Genomic DNA, 24,071 nt, shown 5'->3' with positions numbered 1-24,071 from the left:
ATAAAATCCTGGTCGTAATAACGAGGTAGGAGCATTAAGGGGACTTCAAACTAATAAAATGACTCATAGACTTACGTTCTGGTCGAAGGAATATGGGTCGTAATGAATAGGTGGTCGTATAAACGGGGCGGTCTTAAGGCGGGGCCCTAATTTCCTTTCTATGTTAAGATATCCCTGAGATGTCCAAGAGGAATATGCCAAACAAGCCAAGAGACTGGTTGCTGGGTAATTATTGCATATACTGATTCATTCAAGATTCATGTCTTTTTTTCTCCGGAACCTGTTTTAAGGGCGTTTTTTATCCTTTATTACATCCGTAATCCTTGAAATCTGATTGGCTCTAAGCAGTTTGACTATTCGCGAATCACAGAATTTTTGCAAAACTGGGCACCGCGCGCAGTCCATTGAACTCACTGCTAAACTTGAACGCATTCAAAGACGCCCCATTAGGTTTATTTTAAACCTGCCTTATTCTTCAACTATAAATATTCTCGTCCACAAACTTTAAATCTTTTACCTATTTGCTATTGGCACGAACTATTGGACCTTATCTTCTTTTTCAAAGTAACACATTGTTTGGTCAACGTAGACCCCTCTGTCCTACCTGATGTTCAAAAGTGCAGATGGACTAGCTAGATCCACTACTGCCAATAAAGCCTGTTCCAGGCTCTCAGATAGTCTCTTTTCTTCAGATTTTGTCATTCTTAACATTTCACACCGGCTCCTTTTATTTTAACAGGGCCTGCTGTAATTGGCCTCAGCTGTTGCAGTGTCCCTGCCAACCCCCTTTTTTAATATACAGTTTAATAACAACGTTGTATGTTTTTTTTTGTTTCTTCGGCGAAGCTAATAAAATAAAATAAATATTTCTGCTATAGAAAATAAGCTGTACAAGTGTTTCCGAGTCCACTTTTTAACAAACCGGCAACAATCAATTTAAAAATATCTTGTAAATTGTGCGATTTTTTAAAAATGTATGTGGCTGGCTACAATACACGTAGAGAACTGAGATGGCCCCTCCCTCCTAGTCTGAATATCGCATAAATCATCAAGGAATGAAACAAACCATTTTAACGTTTTTCAGATGGTCATGAAAAAATTCAATCACAACAATTTTTTTGGATACAATTTCTCCTCACTCTGTAAATAAAAAGGAAGGACTTCCAGATTAGACTGCCGAGAAAAAATTTTCATCGAAAAATACGGGTGGTACTTTTTGCTGGATTTAATAATTTTACTCCGACCACACAGAAGGAAAAAGGTCGGGGGGGGGGGGAGTTACTCCCATACATTACCTATACGGGTATGTGCCGCCCAACGGGGTCGTGATTTTGAAGCTTCTGATTTAGAACGGGGTATCCATTTCCGGCAGAGGCGTTTTCTAGAACAGGGTATAAAAAATTGTGGATCACGGCTTTACCTTCTGCTTAAAATTGTTGCTGATTATGAAGAAGCATTTATTTGATGTATAAGTCGAACAAATAAAGAAATATCTTTTTAAAAAACAGGGCTATTTCAATGTACAAACTTTCTAGAACGGAGTATAAAAAATTGGCCCATTTCTAGAACGGGGTATCACTTTTAGGGCGAATTCTAAAACGGGGTATAAAAAACTGGCCTACTTCTAGAACGGGGTATCAAGTTTAGGGGAAATTTTTTTAGAACGGGGTGCCAATTTGGAGTCCCGGCAGGAGCCCATTTGATGGGCTCCTGGTCCCGGGCAGCACACACCCACCCAAAAAATACCCAAGTGCCCCCCCCCCCCCCCCTCCCTGGGCAAAAAGGAAAACACACACACAGACGAGACCAGTCGCAAAAATCGTTTCCCGCAAAATATTTCAAAAATATCGCCCAAAAGTTACCTAGGGCGCGATCCATTCAACCAAAATTCCAACCGGTCCGACCGGGAAAATTGGTCCACCTCAAAAGGTGGACCCGTTTTTTCGAAACTTTTCCGGTTTGACCGAACCGATCCATTGAGTTTTGGACCGAAATTTCCGGAAATTTTGGTTGAATGGATCGCGCCCCTAGACAACTCAGACGATCAACCAGACCTAGCGCCCAGTCCCTATAGGCCCAGCTTCCAAGAGTCGCCATGTTTGGATTCGACAATGTCGCCCTTTCGGAAATTTCTCTTCTGGTCATTCTAGCTAGCTGATATTCTTGGGGGTTTGACTTGACATGGAAAGTTCCGTGGGTAAGTTGGTATTGTCTGTTATTAAATTGTTCAATCCATGCGCAAGTATACTACAAATATTTCTGCCATTTTAAAAGACGCGGATTCTAGAATTTTACCATGACTTCAAATTGAAGAAGATTTGTGCTTTTATGGTATCACCGATCTCAGCGATCAGACCGCCTGAAAGGTGGAGCTGGTACGGTCACTATTGTCATTTCTCATGCATTTAATTCCTTTAATATTTGCACGTAAGCAAAAGTCGACATGTCGACTGGACCAATATATAACTTAAGTCAATGAATCAATGAAGTTGTTTAGTAGCTTATTTTCATATTAAGTAAAAAAAAAAGAAAGCCAACATTACATTGAGAGAACGTGGCCAGTCTTTTAACGACTTGTTGCAGTGACCGAAGCCTAAACAGGGCTATAATAATAATAATATAGTAAGCATTCTTCAGCTACTGTTTATGTATCAGTCAATTCAAAACCGCTCATGCCCCCCCGGAAAAACCCCCGGGCATTTGACTTTTTGGAAAAATTTCGGCGAAATTTCTCCGTATGTCAGCAGTTTAATTAGTCAAATACCCCACTAGCCTGAGTTGCAGATGTAATTTTAATTTTTTTGTCTGTGAAACAGCACCAATATCCTTGTTCTGGGTAGGTTTGATTTCCGCCACTCTCTTGGCCCTCCCAGAGAAGAGACGGCTGGACGCGTGAGTGGCCTATCATGTCTGTGACGTAAATTCAAAATTTCATTTAATTTATGCATCATTACCAAACACCGGAAATGGGAAATGTTGTTAAATACCAAAGACTTGCTGTGCTTTGCCTCTTGGTTGCTTTGGTATTCACCATAAAAATCAGCAGAAACATGTACTGATTTCAGATGTTTACATTGATCTTTCTTTAGTGAAGTTTGGAGTGAAATTACCCCAGAGAAATGGACTTGACAGTCATCTCCTTCACATAAGCTTTCAACAACCATCGCTACAGACTGGAAAATAATTAATGATCCACAATCTGTTGGTTGAATTTCAAAAACATACTTACCATTTGCCAACTTCTCTAAGATAACGCTTTTCTTTGTAAATATTTCAGTTTTTACGGGGGGTGACAGCTCTAACAAGGGCTGTTTCGGGAGAAAAACAAATTTATTCCGGGAATCGGGAAACCTGGGAAATTTTTCGGGAAATATGAGATACTTTCGGGACATTGGGCAAAGATTTGATATTACATGTTATCGAACAATTTTATACAGTGATATGCACCCAGTGTATGCGCTGTATTCTATGTATTTTGACACTTGAAAACGGCTGAACTCCCCATGATATGAAAAGAACAATCAGCAACGTTTCCAACTAAAATAGCATGAAGTTCGAGTGCGATTGACCACGTGCAATCCCCAGCAGATCGACACAAGAACCGTACCGGTGCAAGGTACATACTATCAGTTCACACCAGATCCCATCATTCATTAGTTCAGGGGTATTTTTACGCTGCACGTAAATGAGTTTTAAGAGCACATTCCACTGATTGCATACTGGAAAACTTGAAAGAAGTACGTTAGAAGTATGTAAGAAAAAAACGAAACTCATTTAACCTCGTTAGACACAAATGAGGCCATAAAAAGTAGTATGTCTGTGAATAGCCTGCGTAGCAAGCGTTTCGTCGCGAGGTTCGTCTAGAATGCTGGGACAAGAGCAAAAAAAAAAAATGACTGTGAAGACTCTTTAATCATCCTGATTTCGTCGGGGTCCTTCCGATTTTGCTCGAAAATCCCGAATCTCGATCTATATGCGTTCGGGATAGGAAACTTTCAGATTTCGACGGTTGTTCTGAAATTTTTAAATGAATTCTTATGATACTCATACAATGACACCACACAGAGTGTACTTAGCTGAAAGTGATATCCAAAGCAATTTCAAAACCGCACAACTTGTATAAAATAAAATTGACTACTTCTACGCGAAGTCACGCCAATAAAAATAAGCATAAAAAGGACAATTGATTTAGAGAACATTTTGGACAGAATTTGTCCTCTCAGGACACTAGAAATGGCGATTCAGAGCACCAAGATTTCAAAATTTTCTGGGAGAGCATGTCCCCAGACCCCCCTAGTGGTTGGCCCCTTCACTGCTCGCCTGATTCATTGGTGATTAAAAAACAAAAAAGCACGATTTTATATACTTAAAAAGTTTGCAGTCTTTCTGTGTTAACATGATACCCTCTAAACGAAAATATAACTAAGGTTAGATAATTAACAAGTTACATAATTAATAAGAAGCTGCAAAAAATCTCTAATCAAAAAATCTCTAATCAAAATTTTAATTTTAATTGTTAAAACAATTTTGGGAAGTTAAACATTTATGGGGAATGCCACCGATAAATTCGGGAGGGTCGACGAAATTTCCGGGAGGACATAAAGTTATTCATAGGACTGCCCAAACAGCCTTTGTTAGAGTTTTCACCCCCCGTAGTTTTTAAAGTTTTAAAACGATTGCACGCCACATCAAACAACACCTTTGCATCCACCGTTTGAAATCTGCTCCAGGAACATAAAGTTATGCTGCCTGCTGGATTTGAGCAGGCAACGATCTGATTGGTGGTAATTGACAATAGCAAACTCATACATTTGTACATCCAGCTGTCTATTCAGGGGAGGAGTGAGACTCATTTCCCAAACAGCTGCTGGGAATCGAGCCAATGGTCTGGGTCCCCAGTGGACTCAACAAATTACCAAAAGTGCATTTTAAATTTTGTTTTATCTTCATTGGCAAATTGACAATGGCTTTTTTAATAGGCCAATCATAGCACTTACTCAAATCCTGGTACTCTGCTGGAGGCCCTGAACAAGGATTTCGGTGCTGTTTCAGAGAGGGACTTAACAAGAGTTTAGTTATGTCTGTGACACAGGCTGATGCCCCAACAGTTAGTGTTTCAAAAAGCGTCAAATCACCCATGCACCAGTGACTATTCAAAAATTTTCCTGTGCGAAAAATCATTTGTTCAAGTGGAAATATCCAACTAAGTGCAACTGAAATATCTAAAGTCTTGGAAAGCTGTCAACTGGTACATTTGTATCTCAAATTCTCCAATTTTTAGACTGCAAACCTCCCATTGGCCTGCATAGCAAGTATGTGTTTACTCAATCTGTAAGCAAAGCCCATTTAAGTGACTGGGTCAACAGCACTACAACACTGTTATGTACTATGTTGTTGTTGGCAAGCCTGACTCATGCTTTCCACAAATGCTTTTCTCAAAGTATTGCTTCTAAGAGTAAATAAATTACTTAGTGACCAACCTTGTTCATATGATATTCTGTAAGTGAAGGTTCTTTATAGATTTCTTGTGGTAAAAGTTGTTTATCTATCAGTTGCCAGTGTTTGCAGTTTCATGGGAATGTTTTATGAGGCCATGTTAGGGTAAAATTCTGACAAATGATATAGGCTTGAAACGGTGACATAGGACAGCAGAAATGGCAACAAACGGCACAGAAAAAAACATAAATACAATAGTAAAGTACCAATGGCGACATGGCTTCCTCCACAATGTGCGAAATAACACGTTTTAAAATTCAGACTAAGGACATAGATACTGTAAAATATGACCTAATAAACACCTGTGGCTGCGTCTATTTAATTTTAGGGGTTTAAGTGGGGGTATTTAATGGATAGGAGGTGTTTATTCTCATAACTGTTTCAAACTCAGCAAATCTAATATGCTGTCTGCGAAATTATGAAGAGAGTTTAAAAATAGTGGAATATCCACTCCATGAATTGATATGCGTACATCTTCTAGAAAAAATAGAGATCCACATTGCTCTTTCAAATCCCAACATTGATGTCAGAATCCTCGCTGCTATTGAGTTGCATCATTAGTCTATCCTTACTTTGAACTTGAAATTGAACACAATGAAATACACAATGCTATGTTAATCAAGTAAGAAAGTGAATGAATTGAATGATATAGCTCCTTTTTGCTTTCCTAGTATTTTGGAGTAATTCTCACTGGGGGTGTCTATTAGACAGGGGGCGCTTATTAGAGAGGGTTGTCTAATACAATTTTAACTGCATAGAGTTATTAGATAAGAGGTGTTTATTTGAAGGTGGGCCTTTACTAGGTCATTTACTATACGCCCCTTAAGCAGGCAAGGGTAGGCAATATTTTTAGAAAAAAAGGGGCAAAATTGTTTTTTCTCTGGAAGGTTTTTCTTAGCCTGCGATTACAGCCTATTTCTCCTGTCCGGTATCTGGTCAGTAGCTCTGATTGGTTGACATAGTAGTTGTATGACAAAGGACAAAATGCCACAAAGGTCAATGTAAACAGGGTCATAAACATGAGGATCAACTACAAAAGATTCAATCTTCCTGGAATATATTCTTCTTTAGAAAAAGCAGGCGAGGAGAAATGGCTGTACTGTTTTTGTTGGATTACCTTTGTCTTCAGAGCATATTACAGAGAGAGCTTGATTCATAAAGTTTTGTGAAAGCCTAGAGCTCTCTTTAAGTACCTTTGAAATTCTAGCCTTTCTGTCTTTTTCGAGAAAATAGAAACATTCCTTATTAACTCAATTTTCTCAATTTTTTCCTTTAGCTATTACTCCTTTTATACTACTATGTAGGAAATTTCTGCAATCTGATTGGCTCAGAGCAGTGGTATTTCAGCTTAATTTTAAATACCTACACATGAAAATTACAAACCTTTTGCAGGTAGTAGTATAAACAAAATTAATAATAGCATGATTTGTATGTGATATTTGGCATAAATACCACTAGTGATATTTCAAAATTATTGTCTCAAATGTCATGTGCCTAGCAGCATGTGAAATTACATATAACAATTTTGAAATATCACTAGTTGTATTTATGCCAAATATCACTACAAATCGTGCTATTACCTATACTTATACTACTACATGAGAAATTTCTGCAATTTGATTGGCTTAGAGCAGTGGTATTTCAGCTTAATTTGAAATACCTACATGTGAAAATTACAAAACCTTTGCTGGTAGTAGTATAAACAAATAATAGCATGATTTGTACGTAATATTTGGCATAAATACCACTAGTGATATTTCAAAATTGTCTCAAATTTCACTCACCTAACGGCTCGTGAAATTACGTATAACAATTTCGAAATATCACTCGTGATATTTATGCCAAATATCACTACAAGTCATGCTATTACCTATACGAATATCAAATGTCAGAGTATATGTCGAACTTATCAATAAAAATTTGGCTTTCATGAGAAGTAATAACCAAGACTTTTGTACAGTGTAAGTCTGTGTCATGATTGAAAAAAATTTCAATTTATCCTCCAGCTTTTACCATTGATCCTGATAATTATTACAGTGTAACTTTCTAATAAAATACAGTCGATGCTCTCTTTGCCACCACTCTTGTTAGCGACCAGCTCTAGTTAGAAGCACCTTTGCAAAACTCCTGTCAGTGACGTTTCTGTTGCTTTCACCACCATTGTTGCTAGAGCTCCCTAAAGGTTCCCTCCCGAGAACATGGAGTAAAATTACGTCATGTTGTTTACAAAGTTTGATTGGTTAGTTATCTTTTCTTCTCGTTCCAAATGTGGTAGTAGCAAAAATGAAAATTCATGAGCTGTGGACCAAGCAAACATAATTGTGAGAGTTGCACGTTTCAACTCCTTATGAGTTTCTGACGGCTTCAAAATCGTCTGATGTAGATCAACTCATTCTTGCATAATATCAATATTATAATATTTTTTGCATAATACTAGTCATGTCTATATCAGATATAAAGACACTCGTTAAGCATTAACTTCTTTTGTTTTTTCTTTACCATGCGGTTGGTTACAAGAGCTCATTCTTGTAAGTGACCAACTCTAGTTACAACCACTTTTTTGAATTGTGGTCACTTACCAGAGCTTTGACTATAGTATTATTGCTTTTTCAGTTAATTCCACATTATCATTGTAGAAGAAGGTGTGTTACTAATAATGATAAATAATTATTAATAATAAATAATAAATTATTATTAACTCAAAGTATTTTTAGTTGCTTAAAATGATTATTTTGTGACTGTTACAGATTCAAAATCAACAGAAAAAGTGAGATGACACTAAATGTGACATTAGCCTCTGACAGTGATGGTTGGAATAAAATTGTTAATGAACAGCTAGTGGTTGAATTGGCCAAGGACAAACGACTTAAAGTAAGTGGATTTGTCCCCCGTAATACACAGGAACAGAAAGATCATGCAGAGAGTATAAACATCAAACTTGTGGATGCCGAGGATTTCTTTGGTTACCCAGCAATTGAACTTTTGGCACATCCTCCTGATAGTCTTGATATTGATATTCTGTTGATACATTCAGTTGGGCCTGCTCTTGGACGGCAAGCACAAGTTATAAAGAAACACAAGAAGTGCAAGTGGGCACAAGTTGTCCATATAGCTTGTGAGGATGTTCATGAATTCTCAAAAAGTGCAGATAAAAATGATCGTAAACTTCAGGCTGAGTTGTGTGGAAAGGCTGATGTTATCATTGCTATTGGTCCAAAGGTTGCTGAAGAATGCAAACGTTTCCTACGCTGCTATGGAAAGCATGGAGATGTCTTTGAGTTAACACCTGGAATTATTGAAAACCCTCATATTCGTCAAGTATATGAAGATACAGGCACATTTTATGTTTTGTTCAGTGGCTCGTGGATATATTTTGAAGCAAAGGGAGGGGACATTGCTGCCCAAGCAATCAAGTTCCTCAATGCATCATCCTACCACTTGATAGTTGCCCTAAGGCCTTGTGAGAGGGAGAATGAGGAAAAGATTAAGCAGGCCTTACATGACGAGGGCATTGACCATCACCAAGTCAGCGTAAGAATCTCTGAGAGTCATCAAGACTGGTGGAAATGGCTGTGTGAGGTAGATCTGATCATTAAACCATCAAGAGCTGAAGGATTTGGAATGAGTGGCCTTCTTGCTATTTCAGCCAACCTTCCTGTTCTGATCAGCACATACAGTGGACTTGGTGTTGTTCTGAAGAAGATGTCCTCTGGGAAAAAGCACGTGGTGGAATCCAGAGATCCACAGGTTTGGGCTGACAGAATACGAGAGATCAAAGAAAAAGGTAAAGAAACGCGCTGGATGGAAGCTGAGGAGCTGAGAAAAGAATATATGATGCAATTCAGTTGGAAGGAACAGTGCGATCAATTGGTGGAGAAATTTTCTGGAATGGTCCAGCAAGTTGATGGTATGTGATGTAGATTTGTTACTTATTATTTTTTTATATGCTAAAGCAAGGCTTTAATTTTGGTGGCAGGACTACAAACTGTATAGCAGAGAAGCACATAGCTATAAAATTTGTTTTCCTAGTGGTAATAAAATTCTGTAGGTTGTTATCATTAGGGTATGCACTTTAAACCTTACAAAATAATAAGATTATACCAACAATCGTTTTTCTGCTGTCTGTTCATTTTTTTCTTTGTCTAGTCTATTTCCATGAACAGGTTTACAAATTAAAGGTAGTTAAGAGGAAGAGCAGGAAAAGGAAAAATTGAAAAAGCAAAAGTGCAATAGAAATCTTCCCTTGTATTTGCGTACTCTCTTCCTTTGATTTTTCATATGCATGTATAAATAAAGTTTATGTTGTTGTTGTTGAAACTTGCATACAAGGAACTCTGGGCTGACATTTGGCCAGAAAAAGTTGTATATCATTTTATCTAAGTTCTAACAACTCCCTCTCATGTTTGAGGGACCATTTCTGCTTATTGGCACAAAACAGAGGTTCTTATTTTACGTCATTGAATTTTTCTCAAATTAGTTTTTTAACAACTCTTACTGAGCAATGACCTTCTTTTAGTTAAAGGGACTAATCTAGCAAATATATGCCCCCTTCCCTTTTACTTGCATACTCCAGCACAAGAATACCCAAAGAAAAGCTTTTTCCTCACTTACTTCTTACTTTATTTACTGTCAAACTCACCTAGCAAAACTGAGAACACCTGAAATATTTTAGGAATGTTTCTTCTGTTATGGCCAATCCCAGCAAAGGACAGTAAGCTAGCCACAAAGCCACACCCTAATTAATGCCACTTGTGGTTTAGTTTCGCCATGCCTTATTGGTCTTTTACTTGCAACACAATAACATTCCAGAAATATTTCTGGTGTTCACGGTCTCACTGGTTTCACAGCCAGCATCAATTTAGGAGAGCAGCTCATTTCAGCTTTAAAAATGTCTAACAATACCAATGAATACGCTTCACGCTATTGTTGAGAGGGTGCGGCGTGGTAGTTATGGCAAAAGTTTTCTCTGTCTCAATTTACTATCAGTTCTCTGTCCATAATAACTCACCAAAAGTGAGTTTCATTTTGTTAAAAGATAAACGTACTGAGAATTACCACCCTCTTTTGTTCCCCCTATTTTGGTCAAACGTTCAGGCGCTTTGAGTTAAGGAAATACGGTACTTATTTACCTCTTTGTTGCTTATGACTATGTCATATTCTAATCTTGCAGTTGAAGATTCAAACCTTGAAAAAAATGAAAAGGCAAGCCACCAGGATGAGAGCCAGGCACTAAAGAGGCTGTCCACAAAAGTCAAGGAAATACCTCTAACTGTGTTTTCCCAGGTCTGTGTGAAGTTGAACGTCAAACAAATGGGTTTTAATGACTTCAGAATGCTTGCAGAGAAAGTTGGATTAAAAAGGTATGAGACAGAAAACATAGATCAAAGATATCAAAACCCCACTGAAGAAATTGTGAACGTGTGGTCACAGAAGGGACAAGCAACAGTTGCAAAATTGATTGAGTGGTTGAAGGAGGATAGTTTTCAAAGGATTGATGTAGTAGAAATCCTTGAGGGCTGGGTCAATGAAAGACCATCGCAGTGAATGGTAACCGGTCAGTACGCCCCCAAGTCATTTCGCCCCGGTTACTTAGTCTCCTATTTTCTGGTCATTTAGCGTGCTTCAAATGTAATATTCCTCGTTCTTTAAGCCATAAACCAAAACGAGCAAGCTTCAAATAATTATAATGTTCCTCGTTCTAGAATAGGGGGCTAAGTAACCAGGGCGAAATGACTTGGGGGGAGATGAGCGGTAACCCAGTGCATGGTGACGTGATTTTCCTTAGTATAAAAACATCATTTAGCAAGAACTTGGTGATTGCTTAATGTTTCAATTGTATCGAAATCTTAGGTTTTTAGGATTTTTTTAATTCGTCGTAGCAAATTTATAAAATTTGTCGCGCGCGTATTGCGTGGATCGCACGGCGAGGCAGAAACTCGGGTTGGCAATATTTCCATACTTCTTTTGGGTTTCCGCAGTTGACTCATCCAATGTATGGCAGCGGAATAACGGTCAAGTCGCCCGAAACGAGAGCCATGTCGGTCGACATGACTAAGGATTTTGGGCGACATGACAATGAATTTCGGGCAACATGACTCTGGTTCTGGGCGACAGGACTTCGGGCGACTTGACCGGTTACCTGGCAGCGTTGTCCAGTGGTCTGGAAGCTGACTTCTCGGGCAGGAAGTATTCATGGTCTTTGTACATTTTTTGTTCTGTTTAGTATTTTTTATCATATTTTCCCCTTTGGCTTGTTTCCCCTTATTCTCACTGCTGACCTTTTACAGCGTCGCAAGATTTTGGTGCGATAACGTATTTCTAGTCTTATTTTATACAGAGCCGTATGGGTAGTCCATTTGGGTAGTCCATCGTGGTAGCCCATGGACTGGGGTTGAACGAAATGTACATACCCGGCGTTGGCAGACTTATGAGATTAGAGAGATTAAGATTCACGTTTACGCCAAATGGCAAACGTGAATTTGTACCACGTGACCAAGTTTTTCCCATATTTGCCGTTAACTGTTTGTTACTTCAACTGAAAAATAAGTAGTTTCACGCCAGTTTTATACATAAGAATTGTTCTGGACTGTTTTTATCTGCTTATTTTCTATTCTGAGAAATTCTCAACTTGAATCTGACGTTTGCCGTTTGGCGTAAACGTGATGCTTGTAGCGTTTTTTTTTTGAACGCTAGAAAAAAATAGTTAACTAGCACGAATTTTAGCGAAACAGATTTAGATTATATTCAGAAGGTCGTCATCGGTCGTTATACAATCGTAAAAAGATTTTCTACAAAAAAAGGGAGAGACCGCTGCCCTTGGACAGTTTGTACGCTTGTGCCGACTGGCGTACGCGTCGCTACGCCACTGGTACAATCATGTATAATGTCAAATGCAATAATCTCACTACTATACAAATATACTTCTGTACCCATGAGGTGGTGAGAACTTTGCTCTCTATCACTATCGGTGGATATCAGAATAGTTGATCTCAAGAGGTGATAGAACTGTAAATTTATCTGTGCGAAAGATTTTAGATGCTTAAGGCTACAATAAATAGGGAAAATAACGTCCTTTTCCTAAGAAACCTTTAAAGAACATATACTGACCTATTTTCGATATTAATCTGAAATCCACTTCCATCGTCTCTATATGTTGTAGGTAAAATCTTTCCTCAGGTTAAACCACTCAGTACCGTAAGCTCCCACGGATCAATTTGGGTTTTTGGGAAACTGCATGCCCACCTACCCCTCCCCTAACCCAACATTTTGACCTAAGTGAGAAGCAAGTGCTATTGTTGGCCCCCAGTGGTGATAGGCCCATCTACTCTTAAACAAAAAAATTACGTGCGGTTATAAGCCCCTCTAGCTTCTATTATAATGAATTCGATTTTTTACTGACGACAGTTTGAAGCTTCAAAAAACGAGTATGAGTGTGCAAAGAGTTTCCACAATTTCAATGCTGCTTGTATTAGACGTAAGAGTATGTAGACACTGATATATCGTGTATTGCACGTTAAATATATAGGCTTATTTTTATATAATCGTAAGCTCGAAAGTCTTTCTAAACTAGGAAACGTTGCTTCTTCGTACATGCCTAAACTAGGAAATAAATGTTTGGGCAGCAACAGTTACATCCTGGAGAAAGAAAGTTTTGTAATTGTAATTTGTTTACCCACGAAGCACTCGAGTTCTTATGAACTCGTTTAAACGTGTCCATGCGTTCCAGATCGTTACATTTGTTCTTCCAGAATCGCGATCCAGAAGTAGCATTTTTACATGGAAATAATTCCAAAGAATGTATTCTAGTTTAGAGAGGACCTCATGTACAAAAATTATATTAAATCGTTGTCAGGCAAACCAATAGATAATTAAAATCACCTTTTTAAAGAAATGATTTAGTCTACACAACTTTTTGCTTCTCTTAAAAAGAGGAAAATGACACAAAGTCCACGAAATTAAAAATAACTCGCACACCTTTGCTCAGTATTTTATGGCTCTTCCTTGAGATCAAACGCGCTTCCCAACGGCACTGAATTCAGTGAATTAACCTGATCAAGAGTGAGCTGATTATCCTGGTTGGAAATACAACGAACTGTTTCCCCCTACAGGATATTTTGGGGCAGAGGTACCCTATTTATTCGATCAGGCGCCCAGGGTGGTTAATAAATTTTTGGGCCTTGAAAGGGGGCGCTTTTTAATTTCATGATTTTCAGCAAGTAGCAACAAAACAGTATACCGTATTTATTCGAATAAGCGCCCAACCTCGAATTAGCGCCTATCCTAAAGGCAGAAAAAGTTAATAAGCGCCCAGCCTCGAATAAGCACCCACCCCCGCTCCCCCCAATCAAACTCAAATAAGCACTCACCCCCACCCCACCCACTTAAGTGAATAAGTTCTACCCAAAGACAGAGTTTCTTCAGAGTATTTTACAGAAACCTTGCTTTGTTACTTCTTCGCGTTTTGTTATTAGCATTTATTGTTTTGTTGCAAAAAAAACATACTTCAATTGCTGAAAGTAGTGAAAATTTAATAAGCGCCCACCTCGAATAAGCGCCCACTCTCAAGGTCCAAAAATTTAATAAGCGCTCAGGGCGGTTAATCGAATAAATACGGTATAAATAAATAATAGTAAATAATATCAAAACGTGAAGATGTGCCAGAGCAGGATTTTAACTGTTCATTGATAGTTTATTTTAGAAAAAGACTAAAAACTCGGTTCTTCGGTCAATGCCTCTCATTGTCAGTCAAAGGTCAATAAGCGAAGTCTGGTCCTGCGTCTTAGATGTGTCACAGCGTAACGTCGTCAAATAGGTCAGTCGACGAGAGGCAGATAGGGCGGTAAAGAAGTAACCAATGCTCTTCTTGACCACTTCAGTAATTCAAGGCGCTTATTCGAGGCTAGGCGCTCAACTTTTCCTCCCTACAGGATGGGCGATTATTCGAGGTGGTTGCTAATTCGAGGCTGGGCGCTTAATCGAATAAATAAGCTAAATAGGCCGCATTTTCTTTTCGAACCTTCTCGAGAAGGTGAGTGAACTAGGCCCTTATTAGTCAAGAACTACCTTAAAGAAACCGAACAGTTCAAGACGCTGGGTCAAATTGCAAATTTGACGATACGAGACACCACGATAAAGTTAATTTTGCTACGCCGTGTGACGTTTAGATGAATAGCGTCAAAAGTTTTTATCAACCCAAATCTTTAAAGCCAAAGACCAAGATAAACTTCCGCAACATTCATGACATTTAGAAACTTCATTCTTTATTGTCCACGTATAACACCCCTTACCTACACACCAGGGTCACGGTGGTTGCCTTTGTGTCTAGGTTTAATATCCTGCAAGCAAGCTAAGAGAAACAAAAAACCAGGAAATGCGATATGTTTTCAAGAAAAATACACATTTATTCGCTTTCATTATAGTCAAAGCAATAAAGCTATTGTCCTTTTTGCATGTTTGCAATTCAACGGTTTTTCTGAATATTTTCCTTATTCTTTTCCCTAATCTTTTTTCTTCACGTTTTATTTCTAACACTAAACGGTACTCCAGCAGGCTTGAAGCCCCGTGGTGGATCTCGTGGACCAGGAACCGTAAAAGGTAGAAGACCTGAAAGAGAGAATTAAAATAGATTAATGATATTTCACGTAACGATCAAAACAAACATGGCAGTTTTACATGTACATGTACATGGACGATGACTGTGAGCATTTCTTTTTCAGCCAATTGAGTCCAGGCATAGCGAACGGACCGACAGGGGAACCAGGCTTCGCTTCTCGCCTTTTCCCCAGTTTCCCCTCGGCTCGCCACTGTTTCCTTCGCTCGCGCAAGCATCCTGGGGTACTGCCAGCAGTCTAAGGGCCTCTTCACATGAGCCCGGTTGGCCGGGCTGGCCCGGTTTCCGAGATCTCGCCTTAACTCTAAAACCTTGGTGAAATTTTTTATGTGTTCATGTGAGAGGGCGGGCTGGCTCTTGCAGAAGCACGATCTGTGCTTCCCTTCTTACCACACTGGATCTATAATCTCTCTCACATCAGCAGAGAATAATTGAGCTAATCGATGTGTTTGCTATTCGATACAACCAGCCACAAAGCCTGTGAGAGTGACTGAGAAAGAATTCTTGGAGTCAAAGGAGCGGTACCTACCTTTGTCTTTCGCTTCTTCAATTGCCTTTAGTAGAAGTTTCTGTTGCCTTCGACAAACACCTGATAAAAGAGACATGATTGAAGGTTGTAACAGTTAATAAAAAAGGGAGTAAATTTCAATTTATAGTCATTTAAGTAGTACATATAACTCAAAAAAACAACCAGTCGGCCACATGTTACGAGTTATGAGAGGATTTCAGACAGTTTTAGTGGATTGTACACATCTTTTGTGAAGAGTCGGGTCTCAGAAAAACTTGTTCCCATTTCCGTACGCCTTAGAACGAACCACGTGACAGACCCATGCTATAACTTTGGTAAATGGAAAGAAAAGAAGTAAAGCTGCTGTAACCAAAACATGTTTCCGTTTAAGTCAAAGTGTTAAGTTACTTCCCGATTCAATCAATTACGCAAGTATTGGTGACCAGTTCTTAAATGATAAAGCACCAGTCAAGTGTGTGTCCAACAACGATGCACTCTTAATTTTGCAACCTTATGGCTGGGCAGTGACGTGAAGATTGTTGCTAAAGCTTCCTATTACATAAAAAAGGCACCTTGCCACAGAATTCGATCCTATGGAGCAAGTTTCGTCTTTTTCTGAAATCCCCAAGTTCAAAGTTAAAACAAAAAAAATTCAAACAACTTCAAAGAACGCTGTGTAGCAAACTATCATCGTCCACCATCTTCCAAACTCTTACAACAACTTGTATCCTTTTACAACCTTAGTAACCTTATTCTCGCGAGTTTAGCCTCTTACATATGTTGCAGTCCTTCCTCCAGGAACGTAGGGAGAGGCAAAATTGGGTTGCCAGGCTCTAAAAACGTCGACTAAGGGGTTGCTCCAATTAAAAAGCCTTGAACCTTTTGATTGATCAATTTAAGGAATGGCCCAACCCATGCGCCTAGCAGTATAAAGGTGAATAAAATCGCGTCTTCATCGACACACCATGGCTGGTCATAGAGCCTACAGATGAGGTGCTACAGACAAATACACCACTGACCCACGATGACAAACTAAGCCGACCATTGCTTTCACACTCAACACAAGACCAACACTGGCAGGATCAGCTCAGCTCAGTTGGTAGAGTGCGACCTTGCAGAGTGGGAAGTCGAGGGTTGGATCCACGGGGCCGCACCAACATCAAATGAAGCTCAAATAAAGTGCATTTTGGGGTGTAAAGAAAAAGTAAATGTAAGAAAATAAATTGCATTTCAAAAATACCTGTTTTTTGTACTTGAAGAACTAATCCAGTATATGGGCTGATAAACTGACTCAACAAACCAACATCCTGGAAAAAAAACAATGAACAAGGTTTTAAATTTATCTGTTTTTTGCACATCCTAAAAAGTAACAGCAAACTTTGGTGCCTAACCAACAAAAAGCAAAACCACCAAAAACGATGTTTAAATCATGGTTCTACGCTGCCTTTCATTTCTGATGTGCAAATTTAACAAAAATACCAGTTTTCTAAGTTTCAGCAGTCTGAAGATGGTTTTTGAAGTGTCGATACTATTTTATGGTTGTATCCTTTACTATCTCTATTTGTTCTTCTGTTGGGCTTTTACAGGGCGTCTTCGCCGAAACAAAAGTGTTCTAAAAGTGAAATACCAAGGAACTTGAAAGTATTTTCAAGGAAGTTAGTAAGTAGTGGGTAGGTTTCATCTCCAATCTTCTAGTTTGGCCCGTTTATCAGAATTACGCACATTAATCGTGATGTCATCATAAGTGGTATATGTACAAGCATATGGTTCTGCTTGGTGGTTGAGGTGTTTGACTGGTTCAATGACTAGCAGCGTGCTGCTGCACAAAATGTCATAGTAAGCATTATCCAAACACTGTTCCAAGAATTTTAGCTTTTGGTGCAACGTTGTTATGAGTGGATTGTGATTTGGGGAGTGAAGTCAGTAATTTAGGGCCAAAGTCACTCAGTTGCAATGCCCTTCTCATTATTAAAGGGTTAAACAACTGATACTACTCACTGTATAGACCAGGTCATAGTTTTTCTTAGCTTTAAGTTGACACAGCGGACAAGGATTACTGCAGACAACGGTTCGCCTCTACAATTAAGAAGATTGTCACAAACGATTACTTATTACATAACATATCTTGGGTTAGGGAATGATTGCTGTAATTTTTTTTTCACGCTTGTGAATTATTGAAGTAAATTTTAAGCTACCCAATGGTTGGATAGGGCTATCCACCAGATAAATCGCTCTCCGGCAGATGAGTGTTAGGGAATCCAATTGCATGATCCAATGGATAGCATTATCCACCTTTTCAACAACTGGGGCCTGGATGGTACATGCACAATAGATTATTTTATTTACCTAGTAAAGTAGATAGTTTGTTTCCATGTGCTAATAATTGGTTATTTCTACCTATCATCTCCACATACATGAGTCTAGTTTAGACAAGTGGGAAAAATTGAAGACACAAAACGCAAAACAGGATAGTAGTGTTGTACAAGTCTTTGATTCAGTACAGAGATAACTACAACGAAAGATACGGTAATCTCAATAGGTTTCTGTATTGTTTTTTGGTCCTTTTTCATCTTCAGTTGGTTTTGCATATTATCAAGTGGACATACTATGACTAATAGTTCTCTTAAACTTCTTTTTCATTCTCTAAGAGAACAGCTCTGTTAATAAGCACTTACAATGCATCTTTCTCGAGTTCTCTGGAACAGAATTATGAAAAGAAGGTTTCAGTATACATAAAATAAATGCAATTAGAAGAGATGAATTTTCAAATATTTATAAATAAGACTGTCAGATTAGACAAGTAAAATAAACTACAGAAACTTTTACTCAGAAGTGTTCAATGTTTTTAGGTATAATAACATTTTGAAACAAAGAACAACATAACATAAACCAAGGATAAAATCAAATTAATGAAATCAAGCCTAAGCAAAATTTCGTTAGGCTACATGTGCCTGCACAGGTGGCAAAATACTAGCACAAGGCTTAAATAAAATATATATTTAATTACCTTTGGGGCAAACTGGCCCAAGAAATTTCTTCTATAATTTATCCAAATTGGAGATCCATCTTTAAAGAATGTAACAATGAAAATCAAGTAATCAGAAAGCAATATTATTAATAACTTCCTCACCATTCCAGTCCTTATCACTACTCCGTCCCACATTTGATTCTTTTGTTCCCTTTCCTCTGGCTGTTTTTATTGTAATGAACCAGAGACAGAGTTACAAAAAAACTAAACTGGAATGAAGTTAAAGGGGCTGAGTCACAGCTGTACATCCTTATTTACCATGGAATTTGAGAAATGACTTGCAAATGACAAAATCACAGCTTTGTGTCAAACACATTTTTCTCCCAAGCATCATATCAAATGTTACAAACAACAAAAATGAACTTTGAAAAACTTTTAGGTTAACAAGTTTTCAAAACTACAATTGCAATCCATTTCAATATTCTTCAAATTTGTTCATCCACACCTTCTTTTATATTTGTCATGTTGTCTATACCTTCTTTGAATGTTTTGACTTTCACACAGTTTGGCGACCATTCCCACTGTTTGAAAGTTGATAAATTTCGTGACACAGTTTGTTTAACACTTAAAACATATAGATGTACAAAAAATGATAAAACAGAGGATTTAAACTAACAAGACACGGTGCATACCTGGCCAGAAAACTTGAAAGTGTTCTAAAGTCAACCTGAAGACAAATCGAAATTCATATACCATAAATCCTTATAAGTTAACTTTTCATGGAAAAATAAAATTTAGTTGTTAATGAAATCTTCAGGTCTGTCCATTGTCTGGACATATCTGTTATGTGCAATTGCAAGGAACTACTCATCTTTGGGTGTTTACAAAAGGAAGCACTTAAATACCCCCAAAATAATGCACTATATATGTCAGCCATTGCCAGGAAAAGAAGAGTTTCTTTTTCTTCTATTAACATAAAATAAGTCCATCATTGGTTCTGTGAAACACACTTTTCATATTCTGTTGAATGATGATCAATAATTCCATCTTCATATCTTTTGACAAGAGAAAGGCGATGTTGTTGGTCCATCCATTTTTCTTTTCCTGAAAGAAAGGGAAGTAAATGACCGTATTGCTTTAGTCTACACTATTCACATCTGAAGCAAAAAATACAAAAGTACTAGACAATAACTAGCCTGCGAGCAAGCTCTCTGGGGCGCTCTGGCAGCAGGGCAGGTAGAAAAGGAAGGGTAGCTTCCTTTCCAGCCCCCACCCCTATTAGAGCGCCCCAGAGAGCTTGCTCATAGGCTAGTCAATAACAGTAATAAAATAATGTAAAGTGTCTTAATTCCATGAAAACCCTCCATGAAATATATCAACCAGATAACAAGTCAGAAAGGTCTTGTGCACAGCTTTCACCATCAACTTCAATGCTAACAACTGTAACAATAATCACCACTGCACTGGTCAGAGAATAATAATAACTCTATGACCGGTGCACTGGTGGTCATTATTACAGTAGATTTCCAGTTTCTTGAAGCATCAGTTTCTCAAAACTCCCTATAATATTAATTTTATCTAACCAAAACTAATCTCCCTTTCCCAGTTAGATAATTGTACCCCAGTTTCTTGTACATACATGATTTGACCACTTTCCTTTTCCCCACAAGGCTGGAAAAATCTACCCAGCAAGCAGAGGTTTTTCTTTTGTATGGCTAGTGTCTCCGAAGTCGTTTACATGGCTTGTCAGCCACATAGTTGGTTTCTTTCAAATGCCCCAGGGGAAACGTGGCCTAAGCGAACCAGCTACGTGACAGACAAGCCATGCGAATGACTTCGTAAACAATAAAAGCCATGCAAGAGAGAAACTACTAATTTAACTTCAAAGACATAAAATAATGTTTGCTTTGCCTTGTCAGCCTAGTGACATTAAAAATAAAATATTTAGGTCCTACAAAACAAAGATTTATCAGGTAACCATACCATTATATTCTAGTTTAAGTCAAACCCCCATACATAATTCATCCTCTTTTTGTTCCCACCAATGACAGAACTCTAACATCCAGTATGTAAACCACACACCCACAATCCCCTAAATTATTTGCTCTGACAAGGAGACAGCACTCAAAAGGTCATCTCCTCAATCAACTAAACTAGTTAATCAACGCAGCTGATGAAAACAAAATCCTCCTTTTTTGAGCCTTGACACTACACGCTTGTTATTTCTGAAAAAAATTTTCAGTGATAATCAATACAGATGAATGAACAAGAACAGCAAGTTTTGATGTAAATTTATTAGAACAATTTGTGCGTGGAAATGTGAACACCTCAGTCTTTAACTCAAGACTATCACTGCACAAGTTATTTGATTGTTTCATCACTTTGGATGTTCTCATAATATCGTATAGGTACCATATTTACCCGTGCATAATGGGTGCCCTAAAAAAAAAAAGATTTCAAGATAAACACCAAGAATTAAAACTTCCATTTTCACGGTAGCACACAAGTTTTCTGCATTTAGCCTGCTAATTAGCCCCAAACTTGATCACAACAGTCATAGACAATTAAGAAATGTGAGGCCAAGGCCAAACATCGAACTTTTCATGAGACAAACCAAACTTAGTGAGTTATGTTCATGAAAAGTTCTACGTCTGGCTCAGTTATGTTCATCTGAATGAGTTTGGATTGTCCAACACATTCTATCCATCTGCTTCAGATGGCTAGAATGTCTGAAGATAGTCTCTGGGCCATATGTTGATCTTTACATACACTAAGCTAAACTCAAAATAAATAAATTAAAAATTTGTATGATAATGTATATTTAGCCTCGGGGAGAAAATTTATGAAAATTGCTTTTTGATCTGATTTGGTTGATTGGTTCAATGCATCCTAAGTTTGGCATCTGCACCAATGGACAATCTTAACTAAGTTTAGGTCGACCTAAATTAGAGTTGGTTCATCCTGTGAAAAGTTCAATGTTTGGCCTAGGCCTTAGACATAACACTTCTTCAACTTTATTACTCTTTAAAACCAGTGCATCAAGAGGAAAACCAATGAGGTCATCCTATTTAACATGTAGTTAAATAATAGAAAAGCATGCTGAGTCTAGAACAAGGACATTACCATATTGAATACTTTTCAGAAGTTCAGCCATTACAGGACTTAAAACTCTGTTTGATGTTAAACTTGAAACCATCCTGGTACATTTGACAGTCCTAATACCTGCAAAACAGTATCTGAGCCTTACTTCTTTAGCTACTAACTATTGTTCAATCAAGTTTAGTCATTGAAGCTTAAGGGGGTATAATAATAAAATTTAAAAAAATACGTTAACATGGTTGCCACAACCAGACGTTTTCAGAAATTCCCTGACTTTTTCCTAACTATCTCCTGACAGGAGGAAAATTTCCCTGACCAACTGAATTGACATTTTCACAAATTGGTTCTGGTAGTGGACTTAACCATTCTCTCACAGCCATCCTCTCCACCCATTTATTTATGCTTTCAGCAAGTCACATGCAGTCTACATGAATAATTGATAGCTTCATAGCATAACGTCTGGCAAAAAGGATAGATTTTTCTGAAACCCAACATCAGCTTGTAGTTCAATTTTTATGAAAAATATTGCACCAAGACAACATGAAATAAAATGCACAAAAATTTTAAATTTTCGAAAACAATGAATCTGGAGGGGAAAGTAGAAAATTAATATGTACCATTAAAATTTCACTTTCCCTGACTTCTTTCAATGAATTAAATTTTCCCTTGATTTGAAGTGAAATTCCCTGACTTTTCCCTGACCTTGAAGAACTTTTTTCCATGCCCATTTCCTGACCCGTGGCAACCATGGTTAAAAACCTTCAAATACAGAGCAAAGCTCATTTTCAATCTTTTCCTTCTTAGCCAATATGTCAAGAAGCTGCTATCTTTCCATTTTAAAATTTCTCAAAAAAGACACTTTGTCAGCCTCTGTCATGAATTTTATGCAATTCCAGGTACGCCCATACCCCCTAGGCTAACCCCGGGGCATAAACATTTTTTGGCCTTGAAAGGCAAATTCCCAGGGGTGGGGACACTTGCCATATGAGCTAATCTGCAAATCTGCTTGGTTTCCTGTAAAATTGTCCATATTTAGTTATGTTTGGATAGGAATACATGTGCATGCCAAAAGCTTGTGGGTGGCACTGGGGTTGGCAAATGCCCAATCCCCAGTGGGCAAAAAAGTTGCTAATGCCCCACCCCTGGGACTGACAAGGCAGGCAAATGCCCGGCCGCTGCCTGGTGGGGCATGAGTGTACCTGGAATTGACTGATACATTAATATCACGCCTCAACCACGGGGCTGGGAGACAGGTGGCTTATAAGTGACAGAGCTTATAAGTGACAGTTAACATCAGTATGGAAACAAAAGTCTCATGATCTCATTAACTTGCGACATGATCTTGCTATTATTTATTGATGTATAAGTCTTAAGAGTTGATGTAGATTTTGCATTTGACTTTCGAGAAATAAGTAAAAAGTTAGCTCGCCTAGGTGACTTTCATCTTAGCTTATATTGCTTGCACTTATCTACTTCTTCTGCAGCTGTAATGACGCAAAGCAAATTGATAAGTTCAATTTCATTTAACTTTGCACACCAGAATCGGCAGGGTAAATTATGATCTAGACTGCGTGCAGTCTGCCTTTTCTGTTAAAATCCGTCTAGTTCTTATCTCAGCCAGCACGATTGCAAACCACGATGTTATGTTACAATGAGGGATTGGGACGAGACGAGAAAAGATGGACTGCAAACACTTTTGTAGTAAACAAACCCTCTGTCAGCCCAGAAACGCAGCAACTGATTGGTCAATTTTACAGCTGTTGACAGATCATTGACTGGTCTGTTGTGAGATTGCAAGCGATAAAAATAGTCACGCCTCACAAACAATAGCGAACCAAGCTGTAATTGCTTGTAAACTAAAACTCTTAAGGAATGCGATATCTTAAAGAAGGAAACTGCTGTAAATTTCCTCAAGGGAAAGGAATTCAATACTTTTTCAGTTGTTTATGTTCTATTTATAAACCGTTTCAAGTTACTCGGGTTTAATTGGTTAATTAAATTACCCTGACAGCTTCGTTGTCCCCAGACAGTACAAAAGAGTCAGCAGTCTCTTATTTTTTCTTCTCGGGCTTACGCCCTTGTTTATCGCGGCTCGCGGCTTCGCCGCTTGCCACTCGCGTGCTTTGGTTTCGCGTGCAGTAACTTTGCATAGAAAAATAAGAGACTGCTCGCAGTCTAATTATGATCTGTACCTTCAAGGTATGGATATCCTAACATCCACGAGCATGGGCTCCAACTGTGAAAAACACTTGTTCTCAAACAAACGCTGAATAATTTCTGATGAAAGTTTTGCCTAAAACTGGTCAAAGCAAGCACATTTCTCAGACTTGATAACACTCGAAATGAAGCCGCCATTTTGATATGTTGCCAGTGTACCTCGGCCCAATCTT

General features: G+C 38.3%; 2 protein-coding genes across 3 annotated transcripts; one reads left to right on the top strand and one right to left on the bottom strand.

The window, feature by feature from the left end:
* The first annotated feature begins 2,084 nt into the window (after window positions 1–2,084).
* On the top strand, window positions 2,085–13,387 carry LOC140937337 (uncharacterized). The gene is made up of 3 exons (XM_073386889.1): window positions 2,085–2,197; window positions 8,244–9,403; window positions 10,667–13,387. Exons 2-3 carry the CDS (start codon window positions 8,269–8,271, stop codon window positions 11,038–11,040), a joined length of 1,509 nt encoding a protein of 502 aa, XP_073242990.1. The 5' UTR covers window positions 2,085–2,197; window positions 8,244–8,268; the 3' UTR covers window positions 11,041–13,387.
* Window positions 13,388–14,876: 1,489 nt separating this feature from the next.
* LOC140936237 (uncharacterized) lies at window positions 14,877–24,051 on the bottom strand. 2 transcript variants are annotated; one of them, XM_073385671.1, is made up of 10 exons: window positions 23,874–24,051; window positions 21,706–21,804; window positions 19,593–19,686; window positions 19,275–19,309; window positions 18,622–18,680; window positions 18,290–18,310; window positions 17,613–17,690; window positions 16,855–16,921; window positions 15,636–15,695; window positions 14,877–15,099 (listed from the first exon to the last, which is right to left on the bottom strand). In XM_073385671.1, the coding sequence occupies exons 1-10, from the start codon at window positions 24,034–24,036 to the stop codon at window positions 15,008–15,010; spliced, it is 768 nt and encodes a 255-aa protein (XP_073241772.1). In that variant the 5' UTR covers window positions 24,037–24,051; the 3' UTR covers window positions 14,877–15,007. The 2 variants fall into 2 exon arrangements, with proteins under 2 accessions (XP_073241772.1, XP_073241773.1); XM_073385672.1 differs by lacking the exon at window positions 18,290–18,310.
* Window positions 24,052–24,071: the final 20 nt, after the last annotated feature.

Source organism: Porites lutea, chromosome 5, assembly GCF_958299795.1.
Source record: "Porites lutea chromosome 5, jaPorLute2.1, whole genome shotgun sequence".
NCBI classification, from domain to species: Eukaryota; Metazoa; Cnidaria; class Anthozoa; order Scleractinia; family Poritidae; genus Porites; species Porites lutea.
The sequence above is the reverse complement of the archived record's forward strand: the minus strand, read 5'-3'. Positions and strand labels throughout refer to the sequence as shown.